General features: G+C 45.6%; 1 protein-coding gene across 2 annotated transcripts in view; it reads right to left on the bottom strand.

Annotated features, from left to right (window-relative positions):
- Positions 1-22368, bottom strand: part of METTL27 (methyltransferase like 27) — a 63849-nt gene that overhangs the window by 9438 nt on the left and 32043 nt on the right. For both annotated transcript variants that reach the window (XM_063956181.1, XM_063956182.1), the window contains exon 4: positions 7932-8067. In XM_063956181.1, coding sequence (XP_063812251.1) covers positions 7932-8067 — 136 coding nt within the window. The remainder of the gene's footprint in view (positions 1-7931; positions 8068-22368) is intronic.

Below are 22368 nucleotides of genomic sequence, written 5' to 3'. Positions count from 1 at the left end.
AACCTTTCTGAACTTAGCCCCCATAGCGGATGCCATCCTAAAATGGCAATTGCCATTGCGGCCTTTAGGATACATTATCACATTTATTTCATTTTAGGTACCTGACATACTACATATACACATACGCAGAATGCCAGCTGGGTCTCTGTTCCGGCAAGATAATTGTAATAGATGGGGCAGTAAAAAAAAATGTTGTGATAGGTAATGGGGAAAATTTGCAGATATTCCTAAATGGCCTGGTCAGAGTGACGAGAGTCTATGCACTGCAGTCATTACCTGGCATGGATTTTGAATGGAGCAAGAAATCGTTTTGGACCCCAGAACAAAGTGATTTTGTGTCAACGAAACTAGCTATCAAAGTGGCTGAGTGCCAGGGGCACAGGAAGTCACAATATTGATGTTCATCTGGTGAATTCAAATATAGAAAGCTCCTGAACGCGGGACATGTGTGGGGGAACAAGTAAATTAATAGGATTAAAAAAATTAATTAAATAAATTCATTGAAAACAGTGGTGAATTTAGCCTTTTTGTGCAGCCTCAAAGTGTGGAATGCGGTCTGAATTAATTATATTCATAAACTAGAGACTAACAAGGGGATTGCAAAGATGTCAGATTTACCAAGATGGCGTTAGGCAATAGTAGCCCATGGGCTACCTTTCACAGATCTTTTCAGGAGAGGGATCCTTAGGATGAAAGTCTGGTAATATATATGAGAAAACGACAATCGCCCATTTGCTACTAAATGCTGGACAACTGACAAAGGGGTATATGCAATTGTGGTCGAATTCCGGCTGGAATTCGACCGTTTTTAAATTCGACACAATTCGACAGTCACATACCCTCCCGCCGGGACTCGAATTCGACATATTCAATAAAAAACGGATTCGACAGTCCCGCTGTAGAAAAACGTACCAATTGACAGATATGTGCGTCCTGGATTCGACTTTTTGGACGGCACAAAAATGATTAAAAAACCCAGAAAAAAATTGCGTGGGGTCCCCTCCTCTTTGAGCCGGTCCTGGTTGTAAAAATACGGGAAAAAAATTGACAGGGGATCCCCCGTATTTTCACAACCAGCACCGGGCTCTGCGTCTGGTCCTGGTGCAAAAAATACGGGGGACAAAAAGCGTAGGGGTCCCCCGTATTTTTAACACCAGCACCGGGCTCCACTAGTCAGAGAGATAATGCCACAGCCGTGGGACACTTTTATATCAGTCCCTGCGGCCGTGGCATTAAATCACTAACTAGTCACCCCTGGCCGGGGTACCCTGGAGGAGTGGGGACCCCTTAAATCAAGGGATCCCCCACCCTCCAGCCACCCAAGGGCCAGGGGTGAAGCCCGAGGCTGTCCCCCCCATCCAAGGGCTGCGGATGGGGGGCTGATAGCCAAGTGACAAAATAAAGAGTATTGTTTTTTGTAGCAGAACTACAAGTCCCCGCAAGCCTCTCCCGCAAGCTGGTACTTGGAGAACCACAAGTACCAGCATGCGGGGGGGAAACGGGCCTGCTGGTACCTGTAGTTCTACTACAAAAAAAATACCCAAATAAAAACTGTACACAGACACCGTGAAAGTAAAACTTTATGACATACATGCCGACACACACATACTTACCTATGTTGACACGAGGTTCGGTCCACTTTTCCAAGTAGAATCCACGGTGTACCTGAAAATAAAATTATACTCGCCAAAATCCAGTGTAGATCTGTCCTCTTCTGTTTTGTAATCCACGTACTTCGCAAAAAAACAAACCGCATTTACCCGGACCACGCACTGAAAGGGGTCCCATGTTTACACATGGGACCCCTTTCCCTGAATGCCGGGACCCCCTGTGACTCCTATCACAGAGGGTCCCTTCAGCCAATCAGGGAGCGCCACATCGTGGCACTCTCCTGATTAGCTGTGCGCGTCTGAGCTGTGACCTCAACGCTGACCGCAAAGTTTCCACCATTGAAGATAATAGAGCGGCTGGGCGATGTGCCGTCTGACAGCTCAGACGCGCACAGCCAATCAGGAGAGTGACACGACGTGTAAATATGGGACCCCTTTCAGCACGTGGTCCGGGTAAATGCGGTTTGTTTTTTTGCCAAGTACGTGGATTACAAGCTCAGAAGAGGACCGATCTACACTGGATTTTGGTGAGTATAATGTTATTTTCAGGTACACCGTGGATTCTACTTGGAGAAGTGGACCGAACCTCGTGTCAACATAGGTAAGTATGTGTGTGTCGGCATGTATGTAATAAAGTTTTACTTTCACGGTGTCTGTGTACTGTTTTTATTTGGGTATTTTTTTTGTAGTAGAACTATAGGTACCAGCAGGCCTGTTTCCCCCCGCATGCTGGTATTTGTGGTTCTACAAGTACCAGCTTGCGGGGGAGGCTTGTTGGGACTTGTAGTACTGCTACAAAATACAATATTCTTTTTTTGTGTCACTTGGCTATCAGCCTCCCATCCGCAGCCCATGGATGGGGGGGACAGCCTCGGGCTTCACCCCTGGCCCTTGGGTGGCTGGAGGGGGGGGATCCCTTGATTTAAGGGGTCTTCACTCCTCCAGGGTACCCCGACCAGGGGTGACTAGTTAGTGATTTAATGCCAGGGCCGCAGGAACCGATATAAAAGTGTCCACCGGCTGTGGCATTATCTCTCTGACTAGTGGAGCCCGGTGCTGGTGTTAAAAATACGGGGGACCCCCTACGCTTTTTGTCCCCCATATTTTTGGCACCAGGACTGGACGCAGAGCCCGGTGCTGGTTGTGAAAATACGGGGGATCCCCTGTCATTCCCCCCCCCCCCGTATTTTTACAACCAGGACCGGCTCAAAGAGCCCGAGGCTGGTTATGCTTAGGAGGGGGGACCCCACGCATTTTTTTTCTTGATTTTAACCCATTCCCACTGAAAACCATGCTCTGATCTCTCCATAATATTTTAGTAAGTTTAAAAAAATATATATTCTTTTAAAAAATATATAAATAATACTTGTGTCTCCTAAACCAAGTACATAATCCCTTCTAATATAAATAGATATGCTATTAGCAATAAAAAAAAACACAATTTTTTTTTTATTAGATTCCGCCAGCAAAGTGAGGCGGAATGAAATTGACGAAATTACTGTCGAAAAGCACTGTTGTCGAATCGACATTCTTCAATTTAATATACTTTTGTCGAAAAGCCGCATTTTTACCATTGCAGACATGTCGAATTTGACAACTGTCGAATTTCAAAAAGTCGAATCTGAAACATCCATTTTTTTGTCGAAAAGTACTGTATTGCATTGTCGAAATTTTTTTTGTGTCCAAAATGTCCCGTTTTTCGACATTTGCGGCAATTCGACCGCAATTGCACATACCCCTTTCAGATAAATTGATTAAATTAAAAGAATTTAATCAACTTGTCTGAGCAACAATTTTTGTCGGTGTTTGGGATGAAATGGGTGATTGTCATTTGCTCACATACATTAGCAGATTTTCATTCCCCAGCTATGGCTGGTTGGAAAGATAATAATCTTTAGGTGTATTATTTGAGACACCTGTTTCTGTTTATAAAAGGATTTTATTCCCTTGAATTTCATACATATTTTCATGTTATTATAATTAAGGATGAGCGGTTCAGGTTCTATAGAATCAGAACCGCTCAGAACACTGGGAACCGAGCGCACCAGAGCCTCAGGCTCGGGTGTTCCAGCCAGACTCGGATACCAGCGCGAGGCCGAACATCATCGTCACGGTGTTGGATTCTCGCTGGAGATTGCACGCTGCTGTGTGCTGCACTAACTCTGTGGAGAAAAAAAAACTATATAAGGGGAACATTAAGTAAAAATAAATACTAGGGGCACATTCAAAAAAAAAAAAAAATTACTATATAGGGTAACAATGGAAAGACTGTTACTAAATGTATAGGGGATACACTGCTGCAAGTGCTGTGTCCACAGTCTCACAAGGAACTGTATTGGCAGTATGGAGACACTATTAATAATAATGTGTTTAACTGTAGAGGGTACACTGCATGCTGATGTATGCTGTGTTGACTCTGCTATATTATTATTATTATTATTATATTATAACTGCGCTGTGTTCAGAGTCTCACAAGGGGCTGTGCTGAATATCCAAAGTGTATAGGGGGCATGTTTTGCTGTATTATACGCTGCTGTATTTAACTGAGCTGTGCTCTATAGTGTATAGGGAGGGTGCTCTACAGTGTATAGGGATGCGCTGCTGTATGCTGCGTTATACTCTGCTGTAAATTGTACTGTTTAGTGCACTGTGTTCACGCGCATCTATAAGCCCTGTGATTCCACGCAGTGATCTGCGAACTGCAAGTTAAAAATACAAAAAAAGATATATATTTATAGCTATTGTTTATACTGTTTGCACTGCAGCGCTTTATCCTATTCCGCTGTGTTCACGTATAGCTATAAGCCCTGTGATTCCATGCAGTGATCTGCAAACTGCAAGTTAAAAAACAGAAAAATAAAAATATAGTAAAGTTCTATTGTTTGTACTATTTGGTGCGCTGTACCCTAGTGCACTTTCTTCACATGCAGAGCCGGCCCTAGGCATAGACAAACTAGGCAAATGCCTAGGGCATTTGGTATGCCTAGGGGCACAAGCAGCTTCTGCTGATTAAAATGATATGCGGCATGCCTATATTCTGTGTGTGACTGCGACTATATCTGCATACGAAATGCTATGTTACAGTGCGGAGCCGGCCCTAGCTATAGGTAGACTAGGCAATTGCCTAGGGCATCTGCCTTCACGTAGGGACCAGCTCAGATACCATTGGTAGTCAGTGGGGCACCCGATGTTCGGCGGTGCTGGCATTCCAGCGGCAGCTTCCCCTCACAAATATGGCCACTGCTGTGGGAGGAGGGGTGCTGCGCATGCCCTGCAGCTCCTCCTCCCATGATCCTTTGGAGTCAGCCACTCAGATTCCGGACACTGCACCACCACTGCTACCCCCAACTGCAAAGCAGCAGCGGCAACTTAAAAAAATGTGTAGGGGCGGACCAGGCCAGCACTAAATGCATTTAAAACAGTAAGGAATTTAAATTCATATATTCAACATTTTGCCAACCTGTATATATGTGTACGTGTGTATGTATGTATATAAATATATATATATATATATTATTTTTTCTGTCGGGGATTGTGCCGCAGTCAGTGAGACAGGGATTGTGCTGCAGCGAGTGATGGAATGATGTGCCACTGTCAGTGAGGCAGGGATGTGCCACTGTCAGTAAGGCGGGTATGTGCCGCTGTCAGTGAGGCGGGGATGTTCCGCTGTCAGTGAGGCGAAATGTGCCGATGTCAGTGAGGCGGGGATGTGCCGCTGTCAGTGAGGCGGGAATGTGCTGCTGTCAGTGAGGTAGTGCTGCATACTGACACTATAGAGGGGCCCATTATATACACACTGACACTATGCATGGTTGCATTTACACATTGACACTATACAGGGGTCCACTATATAAATACTGACAATATATAAGAGTACATACACACACTGACACTATGCAGGGGGTCCATACACACACTGATACTACACAGGGATCCTTTATATGTGATTGTGTGGGAGGGGGGGGGGCATCTAATGTAATAAAGCAGGGCTGTTAGGCTGGAGAGATAGACTCTTTTACTGGTATTAGCAGCATGGCTGATGCAGCACCGGTCCTCCTTATCCTCTACCCGCTTTGCCTCCATTGCTGTTATCCTGGGCTGACAGGGGATGTGTGTGGGGGGGATTCATGGTTGTCGCTGGTGCCGGCAGGGTGGTTCCCTGTCACCCTTTCCCAGTCACTCCCTATCTCCCCTGCCTCTCCAGTAACCAACTAACTCCCTGTCAATCACTATCTCAGTCATCCACTATCTCCCTGTCATCCTTTCACCATGTCACCCACTATCTCACCATCACTCCTGCCTCCCCAGTCACCCACTATCTCCCTGTCACCCTCTCCCAGTCATCCACTATCTCCACAAGGGGGGGCACCAGCCAGAATATTGCCTAGGGCATCAAAATAGTTAGGGCCGGCTCTGTTCACATGCATCTAACCCTGTAATTAACGCCGTTTGAAAGGAACTGCAAGTTATAAAAAAAATATATCATAAAGGTCTATTGTTTGTACTATTTGGTGCACTGTACCCTGGCACTATAAAAGTAGGCATGTCACTCAGAGTCCCTTTGAGTACTGGAAGGAAAAAAAGGTAATTTGGAGGCCCTTGTACAAACTGGCTTTGCATTACTTAAGCTGACCACCCTCTAGTTTGAAAAAAATCCAAATCCAAATCCAAAGCCAGTCGCGGCGGTTTGGCAAATCCAAATCCGACTGATGAATATTTTCCTTTACACTGGATGTTAGTTCTATGTAGGGGATTACCCATAAATACATGGGTGATTGTTCTCTATATTCTAAAATAAAGAACAGGGCATAAATGTAAACATACATACAGTGCCGTAACAGGGCTTTATGATGCCTGTGTCGGCCATGCGCCTGGAGAGCATGACGCATTGGCGTCACGCTGTGAACAACAGTACTGTCTGGAGTATCCCCAGGGTGCACCGGGGGCTGTACTCGAAGCACTGTTCAGGTCTGTGCACAAAGGACACTCCAGGCAGCACTGCAGCAGAGATTCTGGCTACAGGCTGCAGTTCCTAGCACTCTGCTAGCCAGATGCAGTGACCATGGGTCAGCAACAGCACTGCTCGCACATCCCTACTTAGGGCACTCAATACATACAATACTGCACTGCATTTGGTTCCAATACAACTGTACCTGCTACATTAAATCTTTACCAAGATCAGAGTAATGTTGTGATTTCTACAAGTTTTTTTTCTTATTGGGATATTCAGTCACTCTTATGCTGGCCATACACTTGTGCGATGCCCCACGACGTGACATCGCGGGGCATCGCACCTGAACTGCCAAAGTGATTACCAATCGATCATGCGATAGATCGCATGGTAATCACGTGATAGGCACGTCACCGACGAGTGGGAGCGGCCTCAGGCCGCTCCCGGCGGGTGCCCATCGCACATCGCAGTGCGATATATCTCATGTGGGCTTAAAACCACATGCGATCGCACTGCGAAGAGAGAAATATTAAGTGCAGCACATAATATCTTGAGATGCGATATTCGACCGGCGTGCCCACGCATCGCGTCTCAAGGTACCTAAAATGTGCATACAATCCTTCCATTTCTCTCACAGATGTGGTCAAAATCGAAGGCTAGTACCGATAATTTCATAAGTGTATGGGCACCATTATATTTAACATACTTTAATGGACTTTATCAGAATGCTAGGCCAACAAGACATAGAAACAGAGAAAGAATCACCCTACGAAGTCACTGAACTCTGTATTACACTTATTTAAAAAAATAATCTTTTACTAATCACAATGATGGACTATTGATGATTTCATGTGTGCAGATTTTTCTATGCATTACTGGCCATTGGTAACCTTTTTTCCCCTCTTATTATAGATAAAGGGGCTAATAAATTAATGTTTGTATCATGGCCTTTATTCAACTAAAACCATTTCTGGTTCTCTGTGTCCCTACTATATATATATATATATATATATATATATATATATATATATATAAAATCTGCTTTATTTACCTTCCATGTCCATGTGGACATCTACTGGGAATAGCAACCTGCGGCGAGCATAACGAGCCACCTTGCCGGAAGAGCGGCGAGCAAAGCGAGGGTACACGTTGTACTGATGGGGTCACATAATGACCATTTGTGTGTCAACCTATTATACTTGTGAATCTAAATGCATGTCGACCATTTGGTGTCGACCTAATGACTTTCAACCATAAGATTGTCAATCCATTGATCTACACCCAATGACGTTGGGGATTCCTCATAACACAACAATGAGAAATTGTGCAGCTAACTACAGTATTTCTCAGCAAGGTTAGATCTCTTTTACCAGAGTCAGATGGTAGCGGACCCTGTCCCAGCATGCACTCCTTCAGCTCCTGGTACAGTCCTTTGTGCTTAGCAACCTCCAGCATCCCTGCACTACCGTCCAAGCCATCAAACAATTTAAATCCAAAGCGCAGCAACTGGAAAGAAAAAGTCACATGCTGACAAACCAAAGCTTTAAGAGACATTATGGTCAAGAAAACATTCACTTAAAAAATGTTTTTAACACAAAAACCCAAGAGATGCTTTGTTCAAAAATTAACTCTTAATTTAGTAATTTTCATAATTGCTCGTCCACTGGACTTTCAAGTCCATGTACAAAAAGTTAATTTATCTTGGTAAAGGAAGATTCATGTTAATAACAGTAAATATTGAAGAAAATAAGGTACACCATGCATAATAGCTGATGCCTACAGTATATATTTGTATATACACTGTATTCATATGAACTTGCAGCTGGTAAGTGTATTTCTTAGTGAGGTTCTGCCAGTGGCATTCCACAGGCGGCCACAGAATCATGATTTTAACACTCAACCACGCTTACCCAGGCCTGATTACAGGTTTCCTCCGATGGGAGGGAAAACTATTACATGGGCTAGCAGACGTAATATTGTGCTATGATAACAGATAGACAGACACAAAAGGCGGTATTCAATTGATTATCGCGCTCAATCTCCCATCTAAAGCGACGGGAGATTGCAGGGGCAATATTCAATCGTGTCTATTTATCACACTAATCGCTCCCATAGAGTTCAGGTTTAGCCATGTAAAACAGCTAAACCCAACCATCTGCTGGCTGCCGGCGAGAGGAACAATTGAATACTGCCCAGAGAGCATTGTAGACCCTTTAATACACCTGTGATCTGCCTCTAGATCCAGGGTCCAATTAATAATATACTTCCCTATGCACTTCCTCTTTATAAGAATATGTGTTAAAGGACCCGATTCAGTAAGGATTGCAAATGCTGCTAAGTAGCAGAATTTGCAATCCTTTTGATCGCATGCTGGGGTCCGCCCATCACAGGGCAAGGCCGCCCAGCATGCTATACACCCCCCTCACCCCCCAGAGACCACACTGACATTGCGGTCACACCGCAATTTCAGTGTGATCGCTAAAAATAGGGTAGCCCCTTGCCGGCACAGCCTTGCTGCAACTGCAGGAGGCCCGCCGCCATCTTTTTGATCACATCGGCTGCGTTTGACCGCCCCAAAAATGCCCACGGCACGTCCCCCGTTCGACTGGCACCACCCTCAATGCTGCCCCGCAATTCTCCATCTCCACCTTGGCATAGGCGTTCGCATTTACTGCGGGGCGCCCTGGCCCTGCGTATGCGCCCACGGGGACTTAGCTCTTTGCGATCCAACCTGAATAGGGCCCAAACTACGTGATGATCACAGAAAATGCACCATGCTTGTGCACTGTCTATGTGACAACACATATTCCAGTCATAACAGGCCAAGATATAAAGTACACATAACACGTGAAAATATAAAACACAAATATATGCTGTATATATGCAGATAGATAGATATATAGATTTAAACAGATACCCAAGCCAAAAATCGTGTGTTTGCCTCTGGTTTAAAGGGATAGTATGATAAGCCTACTTATAACCAATGCATGAAAATGGCACTGATGATCCCATTTAAATGTATATATTTCTGATTTCCTTTTGTTTCTCAAGAATATAACAGCTATATAGTGGGGGTTAAGTGCAATCAGGGAGATTGCTACACTCTTCAGGGAGTCAGGGCGGGATGTATCAACATACATCGCCGACCTCGCCACCTAACGCAGCGATGTTGATCGCATATGTACTAGCACATGCGATCAATATCGCAATGCAGTAACGGAGGCCCCCTGCGATACCTGTGAGGGGGGTCTCCGTCACCTCCCCGGGCTCTTCACCTGCTCCCCTGCCGGGAAGCAGGCAGCAGGCTGTCCCCGGCGACTCCTCCTCCCCCCTGCAGCCGTAAGGACCTCCGGCTGCGTTGGTAGGGGGAGGAGGAGATTACCTTCCGGGTCCAGGCTTCCTGGAGGAAGGTATGCCGGGGGGATGGGGGTCGGTAGGTTGGAGGGGGGAGCGGCAGGTTGCGGCGGCCGGTGAAAAGAAGCCCATTGGCTTCTATAGGGGATCGCCATCCAGGGATTGCGATACCCTTATGGGCGAAAATGCAGCGGTCAGGTGATAGTACATACGAAAATGCAATAAAACCCCCAAAAACGGGGGTTTTATCGCATTTTCCCTTTAGTAAATCCCGCCCTCAGTGAGATTGCTACTATGTCATGGAGTCAGTGAGATTGCCACTACTAACCGAAGTTACTTCCTTATAGAGAAGAGCGGGTTCTGCTGCTCAGTCCAGTCCAGTGTAGTCAGTGTCTTATGCTGCATCAGTCCAGCCAGTCACAGTGTTGGTGTGCTCTGCCGCTATATGTCCCCAGTGCTGCTGACTGCTGTATAAGTCCCTTGCATTTTTGCTGTGTTGTCTTGCATCAGACTAGGGGTAGTGTCTTGTGCAGCATCAGTCCAGTAACCAGTCACAGCGGTGGTGTCCTCTGCTGCCATATATCCAGTGTAGCTGTATAAGTCCCTTTCAGTGGTGCTGTGTTGTCCTGCATTAGACCAGGGGAAGTGTCTTGTGCAGCATCAGTCCAGTGACCAGTCACAGTGGTGGTGTCCTCTGCTGCCATATATCCAGTGTTACTGCCATATAATTCATGTGATACTGGCGTATTATTCCCGTGATATTGCCGTATAATTCTCGGAATACTGGCGTATAATTCCTGTGATACTGCCATATAATAATTACCGTGATACTGGCGTATAATTCCTGTGATACTGGCGTATAATTCCTGTGATACTGCCATATAATTCCCGTGATACTGGCCTATAATTCCCGTGATACTGGCGTATAATTCCTGTGACATTGCCATATAATTCCTGTGATACTACCATATAATTCCCGGAATACTGGCATATAACTCCTGTGATACTGCCATATAATTCCTGTGATACTGGCATATAATTCCTGTGATACTGCCATATAATTCCCGTGATACTGGCGTATAATTCCTGTGATACTGCCATATAATTCCTGTGATACTGGCGTATAATTCCTGTGATATTGCTGCATAATTCCTATGATATTGCCATATAATTCTCGGAATACTGGAGTATAATTCCTGTGATACTGCCATATAATTCTTGTGATACTGGCGTATAATTCCTGTGATACTGGTGTATAATTCCTGTGACATTGCCGTATAATTCCTGTGATATTGCTGTATAATTCTCGGAATACTGGCTTAAAATTACTGTAATACTGCCATATAATTTCTGTGATACTGGCGTATATTTCCTGTGACATTGCCATATAATTCCTGTGATATTGCCATATAAATCTCGGAATACTGGCATATAATTCCTGTGATACTGCCATATAATTCCCGTGATACTGCCGTATAATTCCTGTAATACTGCCACATAATTCCCTGTTATGCACACCAGTGCCTGCAGGAAAGTACTGGTGTCAGAACTGTTATGCACTCCAGTGTCTGCAGGAATGTACTGGTGTTTGAACTGTTATGCAAAACAGATGGACTCACAGACAAACTGGGGGATATGACATAATGTACACAGAAGGTGATAGGGTAACAAAATACACACAAAGTGAACAGAGAAGCCCAGAGGCTAAGGAACTGGGTATCTCCCTTGTATTAGAACTGCTCAGATGGAAAAGCAAGATGTTGTGTTTTAATACGTAGAGAACCCGAAATGCTGTTGCTAAGGGCAACAGCAAAACCCTAAAGGGTTACCAACGGGTGTGGCAGTAAACTCCTTGGTCAGAGATGGAATGATAGACACAAGGAGAATCTCCACAATCCTAATTCTCACTTGCAGTGCACAGGTTTTAGCTTACTGCCACTAAACTGACCCCTGACACCTAGCACAGTGAGACAGGATTAGACAGGCAAGTCTTAGAATACAGCCGCAAACTTGCTAAGTTCATAGAGTAGTAACAGAACCCTAGCAAGCTAAACGACTGACTCCAGTCTTACTGCTAGGTCTGGATTGGCAGAGTGTAATACCAAATCCCCAGGCCTATTTGCAGTAAGCAACAAACAAATACAAAGCTACACAGTACTGGCTAACTTTCATGAACTGACTAACCAACAAAGATTCAGCAGCATCTGCTTACCCTGAAAAGAGGCCTTATAAAGCAGGTGCTGTCCACGCCCCACTCAGACCTCACAGACTGTGAGCACAAAAACCAGCACCGGATCCCCTGCCGTGCACAGAGCCTATAACCACTGCACAGCAAAAGACCCGAACCGGAGTATCAGCTGCGCTCAGGTTACACCACTAGCACTTGTCTCCCGGTTGCCATGACGACGTGGCAGCACAGGGCAGGAGACCCTAACATTACCCCCCCTCTGACGAGGGGTCAAAGAACCCCTACCACCGGGTTTATCGGGGAACTGCGAGAAGAAAGAGCGTATCAGTCTGGGGGCATGAAGATCACAACTGCGCACCCACGACCGCTCCTCCGGGCCATACCCCTTCCAGTGCACCAAAAATGACAGCCGACCCCGAACCACCTTGGAGTCAAGAATCCTTTCAACAACAAACTCCCTCTGGCCACGTATCAGAAGAGGGGAAGGTCTTCCACTGGAAGAAGGATTACTAATCGCCCGTTTTAAAAGGGAACAATGAAATGTTTTATTGATACCCAAAGAACGGGGCAGATCTAACTGAAATGCCACCGGATTGATAACCCTGGTGATCTTATAAGGGCCGATGAACCGGGGCCCTAACTTGTGAGATGGCTGTCTCAACTTCAAATTCTTGGTAGACAACCAGACGAAGTCTCCTAATTTGAAGCTGCAGGGTCTTTTCCGCTTATCAAAAACCCTTTTGGTCACTAATGACACAGACACAAGGGCTTTCTTCACTTTCCGCCAAATACCTCTAAGGACCGAAACCACAGAGGAACCACCAGGCGTGGAGTCCAGGGGGTCAAAAGAATTGGCCTTAGGATGATGCCCATACACACAAAGGAAGGGAGAGATCCCTGTAGCAGAGTGAGCCGCGTTGTTATAGGCAAACTCCGCCATGGACAGATGAGCAACCCAGTCAGTCTGACACTTGGAGACATAACACCTGAGGAACTGCTCCAAGGACTGGTTCACCCTTTCAGTCTGCCCATTAGACTGCGGATGGTAGCCTGACGACAAGCTGACAGAAATCTGGAGATCGGAACAAAATGCCCTCCAGAATTTGGCCACAAACTGGGATCCGCGGTCAGAGACCACATCAAGTGGCAACCCGTGGAGACGCACAACATGCAGCATAAATAATTCAGACAGGCGTCTGGCTGATGGCAGCCCAACCAGTGGAACGAAGTGCGCCATCTTCGAAAACCTGTCAACGACAACCCAGATGGCTGTCATCCCCGAGGATTTGGGCAAGTCCACCACAAAATCCATTGAAATGTGGGTCCATGGCTTAGATGGGATAGAGAGTGGATGTAATGGGCCAACAGGAACCCCTCTAGGAGTCTTATTTCGGGCACAGATGTCACATGCCCGAACCCACTGATCCACATCCTTAGCCACCGAGGGCCACCACACCGCCCTAGATAGCAACTCCCGAGTTCTGGCAATACCCGGGTGACCTGCCGACTTCTTGGCATGGAATTCCAGGAACACTCGCTGTCTTAACCTAGGAGGCACAAACAAAAGACCTACCGGAAGGTCTGGAGGAGCCTGCTCCTGTGCTCTAAGGACTAATGATAAGAGGTCCTGGGTAATGCCCACTTTAATACATGATGGGGAAACAATGGGCAACGGCTCCTCGGTGGTCTCCTGGATTGGAGCAAAACTCCGCGAGAGCGCATCAGCCTTGATGTTTTTTGACCCAGGGCGATATGTTATCAAAAAATTAAAGCGAGCAAAAAACAAAGCCCATCGTGCCTGCCTGGCATTGAGACGCTTCGCTGACTCTAAATATGCCAGATTCTTATGGTCAGTGAGAATTGAGACCACAAACTTAGCCCCCTCAAGCCAGTGTCTCCACTCCTCGAGTGCATCCTTAATAGCCAACAATTCCCGGTTACCCACGTCATAATTCATCTCGGCAGGCGAAAATTTACGGGAAAAGTAAGCACAGGGATGAAGGCGATTATCAGACACTCCCATCTGAGAAAGCACTGCCCCAATACCCATCTCAGAGGCATCCACCTCCACCACAAAAGGACGCTCTGGATCTGGGTGTCGCAGCACCTTGGCCGAAACAAATGCCCTTTTGAGACGGGCAAAAGCCGCTTTAGCCTCACAAGACCAGTGAGCCACATCCGCCCCTTTCTTAGTGAGTGCCACCAAGGGCGCCACTATAGACGAAAATCCAGCGATAAATCGTCTATAAAAATTCGCAAAGCCCAGGAAACGCTGAAGCGCCTTCAAACTAGTGGGCTGCACCCAATCCAGGACTGCCTGTACCTTGGAACCCTCCATTTGGAAACCTTCTGGGGAGATAATATATCCTAGAAATGCGATTTGCTGAACTTCAAATTCGCACTTCTCCAGCTTCGCCCCAAGCCGGTGGTCTCTGAGTTTCTGGAGGACTAAGCGTACATGCTTCCGATGTTCCTCCAGGGAATGGGAGAAGATTAGGATGTCATCTAAGTATACAACTAAGAATCTATCCAAATATTCCCTGAGCACATCATTCATGAAATCCTGGAAGACTGCCGGGGCATTACAGAGCCCAAAAGGCATCACCAAATATTCATAATGCCCTGAGTGGGTATTAAAGGCAGTCTTCCATTCATCCCCCTCTCTTATTCGGATTAGATTGTACGCACCGCGTAGGTCAATCTTAGAAAAAATGGTGGCAGTACGAAGCTGGTCAAACAAGACCGAAATGAGAGGCAGTGGGTATGAGTTTTTAATCGTGATACGGTTCAATTGCCTGAAGTCGATGCAGGGTCGCAACGAACCGTCCTTTTTACCCACGAAGAAGAACCCCGACCCAACTGGAGACTGTGAAGGTCTGATAAATCCCTTAGCCAAGTTCTCCTGAATGTACTCTGCCATAGCCTGAGTCTCAGGACGTGACAGGGAGTACAACCTGCTCTTGGGAAGCTTAGCATTTGGCAACAAATCAATGGCACAGTCATAGGGGCGATGGGGAGGTAGTACCTCTGCAACTTTTTTGGAGAACACGTCCGCAAAATCTACATAACACCCTGGCAATCCTGGCAAACTTAGCTGCGAGAGCCTGACTGGAAGGCTCAAGCAACTCCTGAAACAATCAGTACCCCAATTAAGAATCTCCCCAGAGACCCAGTCAAATTGAGGATTGTGGGCCCTTAACCAGGGTAACCCCAACACCAATGGGGCAAAAGTACAGACAGTCACATAAAAGGACAATTTTTCAGAGTGTGTGGCTTCAATAAACAAAGAAATCTGGCTAGTGCAAGAGGTAATTTTACCTTGGGATAATGGTTCCCCGTTTAACCCACAAATCTCAATTTCCGATGCCAAGGGTACTAAGGGAACAGAGTGTTTCAGGGCGAATTGGCGGTCCATAAAAACCCCGTCGGCCCCACTGTCCACAAAGGCCTCAGTCTTGACAGTTTGACCGAGGATCTTCAAGGTCACCGGAATGATAAAAGTCTTCTTGGGAAATTCTGACTTCTGGCCTGACAGGATATTTCCCATCACCCTCAGGCCCTGAAGTTTTCCGGCTTTTCTGGGCATGATACTACCACATCACCTTTATTCCCACAGTACAAACACAACCCCTGCTGTCTCCTCCGCGTCTTCTCACGCGAGGAGAGGCGGGTAGCCCCAATCTGCATAGGCTCCTCAGAAAATTCCTCAGAGTCTGAGGTTCCCTTGGGAAGGAAGGAAATCTCAGTCTCCCTTTCAAGCCTACGCTCTCTCAGCCGTCTATCCACCCGGATGGATAACTGCATGAGCTGATCCAAGCTATCAGGCAAGGGATATTGTACCAGTTGGTCCTTTATCTGGTTAGAAAGACCTCTTCGGTACTGGTGTCTCAGGGCTGGGTCATTCCACTGGGTATCATGGGCCAACCTCCGAAACTCCGTACAGTAAACCTCAACTGGCCTTCGCCCTTGCTTAAGGATCGAAATCTGAGCCTCGGCTGAGGCCGTCTTGTCAGGGTCATCATACAACATGCCCAGTGCCGTAAAAAAAGCATCAACACTTTTAAGCGACGGACAGTCAGGCTGCAACCCATATGCCCAGACCTGTGGGTCTCCTTGTAGCAAGGAAATCACTATGCCCACCCGCTGAATCTCCGACCCAGAAGACTGAGGCCTAAGCTGGAAGTATAGCTTGCAGCTCTCCTTGAAACAAAAGAACTGCGAGCGATCTCCAGAAAAACGATCCGGGAGATTTACTTTCGGCTCCTTAACCCCTGCAGGTGCTGCTGCTGCGGGAGCTCCGCCAGCAGCCTGGGAGGTGTGCATTTTAATGGACAAATCATTAAATTGTCGAGTCAGGACCTGCACCTGATCGACCACCTGTTGCAACGTATTTTGAGGGGTATGCTCCATATTCCCACAAAATTTCAACAGGAGTATTAGGCTGCTGAATATGTTATGCACACCAGTGCCTGCAGGAAAGTACTGGTGTCAGAACTGTTATGCACTCCAGTGTCTGCAGGAATGTACTGGTGTTTGAACTGTTATGCAAAACAGATGGACTCACAGACAAACTGGGGGATATGACATAATGTACACAGAAGGTGATAGGGTAACAAAATACACACAAAGTGAACAGAGAAGCCCAGAGGCTAAGGAACTGGGTATCTCCCTTGTATTAGAACTGCTCAGATGGAAAAGCAAGATGTTGTGTTTTAATACGTAGAGAACCCGAAATGCTGTTGCTAAGGGCAACAGCAAAACCCTAAAGGGTTACCAACGGGTGTGGCAGTAAACTCCTTGGTCAGAGATGGAATGATAGACACAAGGAGAATCTCCACAATCCTAATTCTCACTTGCAGTGCACAGGTTTTAGCTTACTGCCACTAAACTGACCCCTGACACCTAGCACAGTGAGACAGGATTAGACAGGCAAGTCTTAGAATACAGCCGCATACTTGCTAAGTTCACAGAGTAGTAACAGAACCCCAGCAAGCTAAACGACTGACTCCAGTCTTACTGCTCGGTCTGGATTGGCAGAGTGTAATACCAAATCCCCAGGCCTATTTGCAGTAAGCAACAAACAAATACAAAGCTACACAGTACTGGCTAACTTTCATGAACTGACTAACCAACAAAGATTCAGCAGCATCTGCTTACCCTGAAAAGAGGCCTTATAAAGCAGGTGCTGTCCACGCCCCACTCAGACCTCACAGACTGTGAGCACAAAAACCAGCACCGGATCCCCTGCCGTGCACAGAGCCTATAACCACTGCACAGCAAAAGACCCGAACCGGAGTATCAGCTGCGCTCAGGTTACACCACTAGCACTTGTCTCCCGGTTGCCATGACGACGTGGCAGCACAGGGCAGGAGACCCTAACATTCCCGTGATACTGGCGTATAATTCCTGTGATACTGCCATATAATTCCTGTGATACTGTCGTATAATTCCATACTGCCATTTAATTCCTGTGATACTGGCGTATAATTCCTGTGACACTGGCGTATAATTCCTGTGACATTGGTGTATAATTCCTGTGATATTGCCATATAATTCTCGGAATACTGGTGTATAATTTCCGTGATACTGACGTATAATTCCTGTGACATTGCCGTATAATTCTCAGAATACTGGCGTATAATTGCTGTGATACTGCAATATAATTCCTGTGATACTGCCGTATAGTTCCAGTTATCCTGCTGTATAATTCCATATAAATCCATATAATTCCGTAAAAATCCAGTCCAGTGGTGCTGCCATATAAATTCAGTGGTGCTGTCCTGTGCTGTATATTATTTACTCCAAATAAAGGAGTTATTAATATGTAATCCAAATAATTATTAGTGGTTGCCCTGTGAGGTGTAGGGGTACGCTCTCTTGTGCCGCATATTGTGTTATATACATATATATCCACATTTATATTGGCTTCTTTGCTGCGCCTAGGCACACCATGGTTTATTTACAGAAACCCTTCATCTATTGTTCTCAGCTGCAATACAATACAGAGAACAATACAGTAGGGGATTAAGTCATTACAGCAGGGGATTAAGGTGGTCATTCCGAGTTGTTCGCTCGATGCCGATTTTCGCAGTGCAGCGATCAAGTGAAAAAACGGCAAAAATGCGCATGCGCATGGTACGCCGCGCGCATGCACTAAGTACTTTCACACAAAACTTTGTAGATTTACACAAGCTCGAGCGACGTTTTTTCATCGCTCGAGTGATCGTAGTGTGATTGACAGGAAGTGGGTGTTTCTGGGCGGAAACTGGCCGGTTTCAGGGAGTGTGCTAAAAAACGCAGGCGTGCCAGGTAAAAACGCAGGAGTGGCTGGAGAAACGGGGGAGTGGCTGGCCGAACACAGGGCGTGTTTGTGATGTCAAACCAGGAACTGAACGGACTGTGGTGATCGCAGTCTAGGAGTAGGTCTGGAGCTACTCAGAAACTGCAGGGAATTATTTAGTAGCAGTTCTGCTAATCTTTCGTTCGCTATTCTGCTAAGCTAAGATACACTCCCAGAGGGCGGCGGCCTAGCGTTTGCAATGCTGCTAAAAGCAGCTAGCGAGCGAACAACTCGGAATGAGGGCCTAAGTCTGACTGCCCAGTCTCAGTTAATCCTATTAAAGGCCAACATAAACATGGACCCATCTGTAACTCCAGAAAAATAATGGAGAACAAAAATTTGGAGGATAAAATAAGGAAAGATCAAGAACCACTTCCTCCTAGTGCTGAAGCTGCTGCCACTAGCCATGACATAGACGTTGAAATGCCATCAACGTCGTCTGCCAAGGACGATGCTCATTGTGATAGTAGAGGGCATGTAAAATCTAAAAAGCCAAAGTTCAGTAAAAAGACCCCAAAAAAATAAATGTAAATGGTCTGAGGAGAAACGTAACCTTGCCAATATGCCATTTACAACACGGAGTGGCAAGGACGGCTGAGGCCCTGGCCTATGTTCATGACTAGTGGTTCAGGTTCACATGATGATGGAAGCCCTCATAACTGAGGCCTTGACACTTATGTTGGTGTAAGACGTGCGTCCGGTATCCGCCATTTGTGCAGTGGGATTTAGACAATTGATGGAGGTATTGTGTCCCCAGTGGTACCAAATCCCATCTAGATTCCACTTCATTAGGCAGGCGATAGCGAGATTTTGCCATTTAATTCCAGTGATTTGGATGTATAATTATTAATTACAGTGATCTTGCCAATTAATTCCAGTGATTTGGACATATAATTATTAATTACAGTGATGTTGCAATTAATTCCAGTGATTTGGACGTAGAATTATTAATTACAGTGATCTTGCAATTAATTCCAGTGATTTGGACGTAGAATTATTAATTACAGTGATCTTGCCAATTAATTCCAGTGATTTGGATGTACAGGTTGAGTATCCCATATCCAAATATTCCGAAATACGGAATATTCCGAAATACAGACTTTTTTGAGGGAGAGTGAGATAGTGAAACCTTTGTTTTTTGATGGCTCAATGTTCACAAACTTTGTTTAATACACAAAGTTATTAAAAATATTGTATTAAATGACCTTCAGGCTCTGTGTATAAGGTGTATATGAAACATAAATGAATTGTGTGAATGTAGACACACTTTGTTTAATGCACAAAGTTATAAAAAATATTGGCTAAAATTACCTTCAGGCTGTGTGTATAAGGTGTATATGTAACATAAATGCATTCTGTGCTTAGATTTAGGTCCCATCACCATGATATCTCATTATGGTATGCAATTATTCCAAAATACGGAAAAAAATACCTCTGGTCCCAAGCATTTTGGATAAGGGAGACTCAACCTGTATAACTACAGTGATTTTGCCAATTAATTCCAGTGATTTGGACGTTTAATTATTAATTACAGTGGTCTTGTCAATTAATTACAGTGATTTGGACGTATAATTACAGTGATTTTGCCAATTAATTCCAGTGATTTCAACGTATAATTACTAATTACAGTGATCTTGCCAATTAATTCCAGTGATTTGGACGTATAATTACAGTGATTTTGCCAATTAATTCCACTGATTTGGACGTATAATTCCAGTGATTTTGCCAATTAATTCCACTGATTTGGACGTATAATTATTAATTACAGTGATTTTGCCAATTAATTCCAGTGATTTGGACGTATAATTACAGTGATCTTGCCAATTAATTCCAGTGATTTGGACGTATAATTCCAGTGATTTTGCCAATTAATTCCATTGATTTGGACATATAATTCCAGGGATTTGGACATATAATTCCAGTGATATGGACGTATAATTCCAGTGATTTGGACGTATAATTCCAGTGATTTGGACGTATAATTCCAGTGGAAATTGTTTGTGTCGCTTGGCTTAGTCATACAGCTACCTCATTGCACCTCTTTGAAATCTTTGCACGAGGTGCTGTTTGGGGCCTAGTTTTTGAAAAGTGCCATCCTGTGTGACACTCCCATATGAGTCAAGGTGTACTGCTGTATTAGTCCTGGGGTACTCCCATATAAGTCCACCAATTGCAGATTTTTTTAAAAGTGACTGGAGCGTGCTGGAGATGCTGTCAGTGGACAGAACAATTGCGGCCCACTCTCGACATTCAGCCACTGCATGACACTACTAGATGGGCCAGGTGGTTGTGTCGCTTAGCTTAGTCATACAGCAACCTCGGTGCACCTTTTTTCTTCTTTGCATCATGTGCTGTTAGGGGCCTTTTTTTTTATATCTGCCCTCCTGTCTGCCAATGCTGTGCCTTGCCTAGATGGGCCAATTGTTTGTGTTGCTTGGCTCAGTCATACAACTACCTCATTGCAATTCTTTTTCTTCTTTGCATGGGGGGTCATTCTGAGATGATCGTAGTTGTGCTAAATTTAGCACAGCTACGATCATTCACACTCACATGCGGGGGGACGCCCAGCACAGGACTATCCCGCCCCGCATGTCAGTGCCGCCCCCCCCCCCCCGCGCAGAAGTGCATAGGCATCGCTCAGCGGCGATGCCTCTGCACTTCAAGAGTAGCTCCCGACCAGCGCAGCTTTAGCGTGCTGGCCGGGAGCTACTCATCGCTCCCCTGCCCCCTCCCGCTGCGGCTGCCATGCCTGCGTTGGCCGGACCGCGCCCACGTAACGGCGGCCAAACGCCGCCGTTCCGCCCCCGCACAGCTACCGCCTCTGCCTGTCTATCAGGCAGAGGCGATCGTAGCATCCCGACGGCCTTCGGCTGTCCGGTATGCGCCAACGCACTGCGGCGCCGGCGCATGCGCAGTTCTGACCCAATCGCACTGCTGCGATAAACTGCAGCGTGCGATCGGGTCAGAATGACCCCCATGATGTGCTGTTTGGGGCCTTTTTTTATATCTGCCCTCCTGTCTGCCACTGCAGTGCCACGCCTAGATGGGCCAATTGTTTGTGTCGCTTGGCTTAGTCATACAACTACCTCATTGCAATTGTTTTTCTTCTTTGCATGCTGTGCTGTTTGGGGCCTTTTTTTTTAAATATCTGCCCTCCTGTCTGCCACTACAGTGCCACGCCTAGATGGGCCAATTGTTTGTGTCGCTTGGCTTAGTCATACAACTACCTCATTGCAATTGTTTTTCTTCTTTGCATGCTGTGCTGTTTGGGGCCTTTTTTTTAATATCTGCCCTCCTGTCTGCCACTGCAGTGCCACGCCTAGATGGGCCTATTGTTTGTGTCGCTTGGCTTAGTCATACAACTACCTCATTGCAATTCTTTTTCTTCTTTGCATGATGTGCTGTTTGGGACCTTTTTTTATATCTGCCCTCCTGTCTGACACTGCAGTGCCACTCCTAGATGGGCCAGGTGTTTGTGTTGTCCACTTGTGTTGCTTAGCTTTGTCATCCAGCAACCTCGGTGCAACCTTTTGGCATAAAAACAATATTGTGAGGTGTGAGGTGTTCAGAATAGACTGGAAATGAGTGGAAATGATTGTTATTGAGGTTAATAATACCGTAGGAGCAAAATTACCCCCAAATTCTGTGATTTTAGCCGTTATGTTTTTTTCAAAAATCATCCAGATCCAAAACCAAAACCAAAACACAAAAGGGTGGTTTTGGAAAAACCAAGCCAAACCCAAAACACGAAAGTGGAATTAGAACGAAAACCAAAACACAAAACACGAAAAATGCCAGCCGCACATCTCTACTTCCTTAATTTGAAGTTGTATAATAGGGATCGTAAAATCAATGTGTCAACAAGCACAGTAGTCCTGGAAGTATAGTAAATTAGTTAATATGTATGGTAGGAGATTTAAAGTAA

The sequence above is a fragment of the Pseudophryne corroboree genome, chromosome 2, assembly GCF_028390025.1.
Source record: "Pseudophryne corroboree isolate aPseCor3 chromosome 2, aPseCor3.hap2, whole genome shotgun sequence".
Classification (NCBI taxonomy): domain Eukaryota; kingdom Metazoa; phylum Chordata; class Amphibia; order Anura; family Myobatrachidae; genus Pseudophryne; species Pseudophryne corroboree.
This window is presented reverse-complemented; position numbering and strand designations above follow the sequence as displayed.